This window comes from Montipora foliosa, chromosome 1, assembly GCF_036669935.1.
Source record: "Montipora foliosa isolate CH-2021 chromosome 1, ASM3666993v2, whole genome shotgun sequence".
Taxonomy (NCBI): Eukaryota; Metazoa; Cnidaria; class Anthozoa; order Scleractinia; family Acroporidae; genus Montipora; species Montipora foliosa.
The window spans coordinates 4,034,836-4,042,335 of NC_090869.1; the positions used below are offsets into that span (position 1 = coordinate 4,034,836).

General features: G+C 40.0%; 1 protein-coding gene across 3 annotated transcripts in view; it reads right to left on the bottom strand.

The window, feature by feature from the left end:
- Positions 1-7,500, bottom strand: part of LOC137998725 (uncharacterized) — a 36,162-nt gene that overhangs the window by 13,704 nt on the left and 14,958 nt on the right. For all 3 annotated transcript variants that reach the window (XM_068844640.1, XM_068844755.1, XM_068844687.1), the window contains exons 9-10: positions 5,343-5,590; positions 1,824-1,887 (exon numbers count right to left, since the gene is read on the bottom strand). In XM_068844640.1, coding sequence (XP_068700741.1) covers positions 1,824-1,887; positions 5,343-5,590 — 312 coding nt within the window. The remainder of the gene's footprint in view (positions 1-1,823; positions 1,888-5,342; positions 5,591-7,500) is intronic.

Consider the following 7,500-nt stretch of genomic DNA (forward strand, 5'->3'; position numbering starts at 1 on the left):
TATTTAACAATTTTTTGCCATAGGTGAGGTGACTATCGGTGAATAAAAACCGAGGCAATGTCGAGGCTTTTATTCACCAATATTCACTGAGCCCAATAATGCAAAAACTAAAAATAAAAAAAATAGTGTATAGAGGTCTTACCCTGCTGCCTTCATTTTTTTTAGATAAACCTCTGGTGTCAACATAGGTGACGATTTTTGACGACGAAACATTCACAGAGGTTCGCAAATAATGTGGCTTTAGCTTTGCATGAAAAAATCGTGGCTGGGATGGATTTTCGAGTCGCAAACCGCCTCTGAGCTGACAACAGTCGAAATCTTAGTGTGCAGCCTTGACTTCCTCTTAACATTGAAAACAAGGACTTCCCGAAACGGTAAAATAAAAGGCACAAGAATACACCAGAGGTGAGTCATTTTTATTCATTTTATTGAATGAACGTTAAATTGAGTATTTGTTATTAAGCTTCATAATTGACTGTATTTTATTTCCTATACAAAGTCTTATAACGCGTTTAAATTCTCAATGGCTGTGCTACTGGAGTCTGTAGTGACACGAGCTTGGGCTGCCTATGGTGTCACAGTTCATTATACATGTACTGCTTAAAGTTTGGCTGGTATAAATGATTTTAAAGAAATAATAAGATTTTTAAAAAGTATAAAGTCTTTGTTATGTACGCAAGGCACGTAAAGGCATGGTACAAGACAAAAATGAAATTAACATTAATTTTTGCTCACACAAACAGTTAATTATGCCTCATAGGTCACTTCCAAATTTACTACGGCCACTAGATTAAAGTAAAAAAGGGTGTCTTTTAAAATGGTAGGCCTGTGTCAGCAAAATGTTTGCTAACATCATCAAGGAAGTGCTAATTGACGAAACAAAATGATGCAGGGTCATGCACAATATCATAATTCTCAATTTTCACAAGATGTCATGGCTGCCATGTCCAAATCCTCCAGGAATTTAACCCATTGACCCCTGGGAGTGACACTTAATAGATTTTACTCATCAATGGGGGGGGGGGGGGGGGTGTCCAAGGGCATTTGAGGTGTACCGAAAACAATGCGAATTAAATGCCTAAAAAGATCTGAAAGATATGGAAGCAGCAAGGAAAAACATTATTATTTTTCATAAGGGTAAAGCTTCCTATCCAGAACATATTAGAGAACTAAACAGAAAAGCACAGAACAAGGAAAGCTATACCAAACTGAAATTCATCAAGGTCAAGACTATTAGACAGTCATTCCATGTCAAAAGTGATTCAGTCTTTTCACAATAAGGTAACACATGGCGCTGAATATATATGAACTTGCTGTGGTCAGTTATGGCACAAATCGTATGTACCAAAGTACATGTAACAGTAGCAAATATAGTGGTGAACATTTGCAAAGTTTGTTGGAGGAGTGCATAACCGTCAAAAAAGTGTTGATAATACTGAAAGGGATCTGCTCTTCTTGCCATTCTAACCTAACTGAAGGGAAGTTACCAGCCTGTTCTAAGAACATGTACAAGTACAAGGAGGGATTACGTTTTTGCAAACGTTGGCCGTGTAGCACTTATATTTGAACAGACTTAACTGATTAGAGTGTACATGCAATACTCTAATCAGTTACCGGTAAGTCTGTTTAAATATAAGTATTGTGGGCTCATATTTTGTTTTGCTAAACCGCTGCAAACACAATGCAACACAACAAATTTGCGACTAAAAGTTGTGAAATTGCGACTAAATTTTCGTATCTTGTCGCAAAAATTGCGACTGGATTTTGAGCACGTCAATATTCCTTGTTCTCTCAATACACCATAATTATTATTGCTTCCTCACCTTTTCTTCCAACCGTTGTCCACTCATCATTATTCCCACTTTGTCTCGTCTCTCCATTGGTAGCCTGAAAAATAAAATTTGAAGTCAATAAAATAATTACAAAAGAACCATTTGCCATTAATTCAAAACCAAGGATTTGCATGTAGCTGTGCAGTGTCAATTCCCCTTCAACCAACAGCTAGATTGGTCATCTACAGTGTACAACTGAGATCATACTTAAATATCATTCACTAAAATTAATAAAGAATAATGAAGCTTTAGTAATACATGTACGTGGTAAGTTCAAATGAATGAATCTGAGCAAAGTTTGCCCATTAACTTAGGTAAACTGTGAGCTTCAATTCAAAATAATTATTGCAGCTGGATCCACGACAATGTCATCAAAATGCATGATTTCTCGTCATTCTGAATAGCAGATTGCAATCCACTCTGGCGTTGTCAGCCACTAGCTGTAGAGTGTCAGACATTTTTTTGCAGTCAACAATAAGCATGCAAATTAACAAGGGCTACTAGTACTGGTTTTGTCACCCTAGAGTGGACTGTGCAGTGTGAAACATGATAACATCACAAGCCATTATACATTAACATACATGTAATATTATTTAAAATTATTTTAATTTTATTTGCCGTGGCCTAACTGGGCTAAAGTACCGTCCATACCCATAAAAAAATAATAGGAACTGGATGATAATAAAATTAATGAGCAATGAAACTTTTTCTGTTCTATTTTCGTCCCATTCCATAATATTATACATTAATTATTTTACACCATTTCTTTCACAGACTTTGGCTACAATGCAAAAACAATCAGAAAGGCAGCCTGGCTTAAAACATATGGTAAAGCTACATTATGTCTATGGTTCAATTTTGCGCTCACACCAAACCATGTAAATTGAATCGGAATGGACATGGAGCAGCAATCACAATTCACAGTACAGTTCAAGGTTTTGATAACTAATCGCATCACACCCAAAAACACCATGAACTACAGTACCGCCTAGAAGTATTGACCCCTAGGGACGAGGCAATACCTCGTCTTTGCCGCAGGTAGTGGACGCGCGGCACCGAGGTATGCAAATTTTTTTCCCTCGGTAAAACCGAGATGCACTTTGCCACGGGAAATTTGCCGCGGGAGAAAAGACGAGGCTTGCCGCGGGAAAGAACAATGATCTGTTGCTCTTGTAAAATAAGTGGAAGACTGTCAAATTTTATATCTCATGGTGTGAAGAATCGATTCGTAATGCAAGAAATTGTAATCAAAATGAGAAAGTGTGCCTTTACGTAAGGACTCAAATTTTTGCCAACGAGTCAGGCCTTCTGAAGACAGAAGGCCTGGCGAGGCGGCAGCTTATAGAGCCGCGAGAAGATTTTTAGGCGGACGAAATCTCAGAAGCGCTTCAAATTTAATTGTAATGTAGACCAAAAGCTGTAATGTAGACCAAAGCGATGAAATGTTGACCGTAGCGATAACCAATGAGAGTGCCGCACGAGTACGCCGCGTGATGTTTGCAGCCGCCAGATCACGCAAGCTTGGCTCGTTGGCACTTTAGCGACAGCTATAACTAGTACTGTATGTGTGCGTGAGAAATTATTTGTTTGGTTTTTCCGTAGACCTAAGCCTGACTTTATTTTATTTGGAGACCTGAAATTCAAACTTGTGCGATTGTCTTCGTTTTATCATCGTCATTTTGGTTAAAAGCAGGTATTCCTTCCACATACATTGTATTATTGTTAAACTTGTCAAATTTCAATTTTAATCGCAACATTCTTCCGAGGCATCGGAGCCTTTGTCGGTACTATTAAGAGACCAAACGTACCGACGAATAATTTAAGAATGGTTTCTTTTTTCATCGCTTTTCATCAGCAATAAATTGTTATATCCTAGCATTTGCAGCAAAATACATGTTCGCGTTGTTTTATCAGTCGTGCAATGGTCTACTTGAATTCCATAAATATTTTTTAATTGCAGCATGTTGATTACGCATGGAAAACAAATTTAAGAATAGACTGTAGTTAGTGGATAAAAGAAGTCCTTATTTATCTGAACGCTCATCGTTTGCAAACGAATTTTAACAAATGCAAAACCAGCAAGCGAAACAAATTCGAACCATCTTTGCTCCAGTGTTCACGTTGCGCTTTCACGTGCAACTCTTTTCGCAGCGGGCGTCCACTCGTGATAAAAGGGAGCTTACGAAACGAAGACGACGACGGCTGCAAGGACTTCATTTAAAAATACGAGTTCGCGTTATTTATTTCACTACGAAACTATTTCATGTCGTTTCGCGGTAAAAATGTGTAGTAACTGTTGAGGAATTAAACCGGTACGAGTGGGTTGGAAGCGTAGAGAGAGAACTGAAAACTCATCGTCATGTGCTAACGTCCTCCACAGAACCTTGAATTTGGTCATTTCACGTCGTCATTTAGGAGATGACGGCAAAGAAATGTACCGAAATGTAAAACGCACGTGCAGAGCGTGCAAAGCCATTGTTTTTGCTCACTAAACCTATTGTTTTGTAGCGTCGTCTTTGCCGTCGGCGTCGTCGTTTCGTAAGCTCTCTAATTTTGCATAACCACGCCGATATGCACCAATGATTACCCAGAGCACGAAAACAATCTTTTCAGTTTAGATCAAATAATTTTCGACTATTTCAGGGGTTTGTTATCCTGGGTTCTTTCCTTGGAGTGTTTTTCTTTTTTGTGATTTGTTACACTAAACAACCTTAGAAAGTAATACTGCAGTAGGAAACCACAAGAAGTCGTAACTTGGTCACGCAAGGTTTTCGAGCCGTTCACCCTGAACATGTAAGCTTTCAGTTTGTAAATATTGTCAAAACCCTCTCCTGTTTGCAGGATATCGAAATAATAAATGAATAAATGTATGTTCCGTGCGCTGAGCTGCAAAAAACAAGGGGACATATTCTCCCATAAACTTAAATGTACAAAATGACGGCGAAGTCCACGTAAGTGGGACAAGCGTCGAACCTTCGAATGAATAGTCCACCATAAGTCTTCGAAATAATCACTGCAATCAAAATACAAATGCATGTCGCAAAGAAGGTTTCAAATGTGGTCGGAATCTAGCTACGGTACGGATATTCTTTTCGCATGTAAAAGGAAAGGAAACCAAGGTGCATGATTAGCGGCTCTTTGCTGTTCGCAATTTTTTCAGCCGAAACTTGTTCAGTTTCTGTTGTTCGGTGGGATCTCAACATTACAATCTACAATAGCTTATCGAAACACAAAGTCAATGGAAACCCAACTCTACCGCGGAATTTTAATTACCGAGGGTTTACCTCGGTTGACTTTCCCTCGGCAGAAAAGCGGCCTACCGCGGGAATACCGAGGGAAAGTCGCGACAGGGTGACGCGGCAATGACGCGGTAAAGGGGTCAATACTTTCAGGCGGTACTGTAGTCAAGCTAACCCTGCTATTGAATAATTATGGCACACTTAACTGACCATTCCTGGCACGCACACTATGAGAGAGATGTTATACTGTACATAAGATTGGTTTTGGTACCTCGGGCATATTGTAAGTTGTTTCACTAACACCATTGTGAGATGGTTGCTGTGACATAGGTGGACCAGTAGCAGACAAAGAAGAAGCAGCGGGAGGTTTAGCGACTGGCTGCCTCTGCCCCTGCCCCCTCCCCATGGGCTGCACTGGCTGTCCTGCTTGTTTCAGAAGCTGTAACTCATGTGTTTCTCTTAGCCGCCGATGGTCTGTAGCAGTTCTTGCTGACATTGGTTTGTTTGGTGTTGGATCAACTGTTGACAAAAACAAAACTTGGAAATCATGCAAATGGTGATCTTTCATGAAGTATTTCTCAAGTTACTCGCTTAGGTAAGTGGTTGGTTGCATCTTTGATGTGCCTTAATTAATGTGACTGTGAGATGCAGTTATGGGTCACATGAGGTTATTTGAAATTTGACTATTTTTATGACTGCTTGATGCAGTTCTAGTCAATGCCCACACTTCACCCTTGCTCACCACAGAGTCTTTTTCTACATCTTTTTAGATTAGTGTATTCTTGACTAATATTCTTTCATTGCCTCCAACTTTTTTTCCTGATTATTTTTTAGTTAATACTTTGTAGTTGGGAGGTTAATTGCAGGTTCATATGTATACACAGTAATAATTTATTAATCTCCTATTTATAAGCAAAGTTAGTTTCTTTGAAAATACAGTATGGACTTGTTTATCTCCCACATGAAATGAATGAAAGGAAAATTAATGTCAGGATTGGCTTTTCACCAACACACACTAAATGCAGGTTCAAATTGTTGATTAATGAACTTTTATTGAATTTGTAGCTGCTAAAGCAGGCATTTTTGAAAGGGTAGTAAACTGATAAATAGTATACTGCCAACTACATGTATTTCAATCGTTTCTTCTTTACTGGGGAGTTTAAATATGAGGTTTTCTCAGGCCACCATTGAGGAGGAGGCTGTAGATCTTAAGTGTAGAGTGCGTGGCTAGAAGGTGGAATCAGTTGGGCAAGAGGCACATGGTTGTACTGATTTGGCGCAGAGGGAGTATTGGAGGAGGCATGATCAGATGGGGTTGAGGGTGTACTGGGAGCTATGTCTGAAGTATGGTGGGTGTGAACTGCACTGATGTGTGGTTTAAGGTTCCAGATGAGGCAAGAGTGACGGAGAATCGGAATGTGGAGATTTGGTAGGATAGGAGCATAGAGCCAACACAGAAGATAGAACATTTAATCCGAAATGTTACTGTGATGGATCGAGCAGCTCAGGAGTGGACGTTTGTTGATTTCCTGGTGCCTTGGATAAGAAAGTGATGACTAAAGAAGATGAGAAAATTACCAACTATTCTCCTCTGGAAAAAGAAATCAGGAGGATGTATTGGGTGTCAACAAAGATTGTGCCATTGGTTGTCTGGGCGCAGTGTCTGGTCGGTCTCGGGATTCTGGACGCGTTGGAGGAATGCAGGCATCTGCGAGTCATTGGGACCACGCTTATCCTCCAGCAAATGCTTAGTCTCTAAGCCCCAGGTCTGGGCTGAGGCTAAGATCATCTTCTGACAGGTTGTTCTGTCCACAGAAAGTCAAGAATTATTATTATTCCTACTTTTATTATTAGGAGATTCTCTCCAGCTTTCAATAGACCATTTTCGAATTCTCACAGCTGGACTGGATCTTGCATGGAATGGAGGCCAATGCAGGCAAATCTTTTCAAATGCAAATTAATTTGCCCGTGTTAGCCTCCATTTCATGCTAGATCCAGTCCAACCGTTAGAATACAAAACTGGCCTATTCTTGCTGGGTCTTCTATGCCATGTCTCAGCTCCTTCCTGCAGCTCAGAGATACAGCACCTTTCTGAGGATAAGTGATGTTTCCAACAAGGCCATCATCTGGGCACTGCCAGTTATATCAGGTGTACCTACTAGGTAATCCTGCCACAAAGTCTTTTGAGACTGTTCCAAGGGCCCTATATTCAATGGCACCACTACAACTTCTACATGTAACTGGTGTATCCGTCCTACTTCACAAACTAACTTCTGGTATTGCTCAATCCTCCAAGCCTCAGTCATTGCAATATTCCAGTCATCCGGCACAGCAACATCAACCAGTAGACACTGGTGCTTATCTGTCAGCTGATGAAGCTGATTTCAAGTGCTTATATATATGACTCGAAATAACTTCTTGGAAACCAA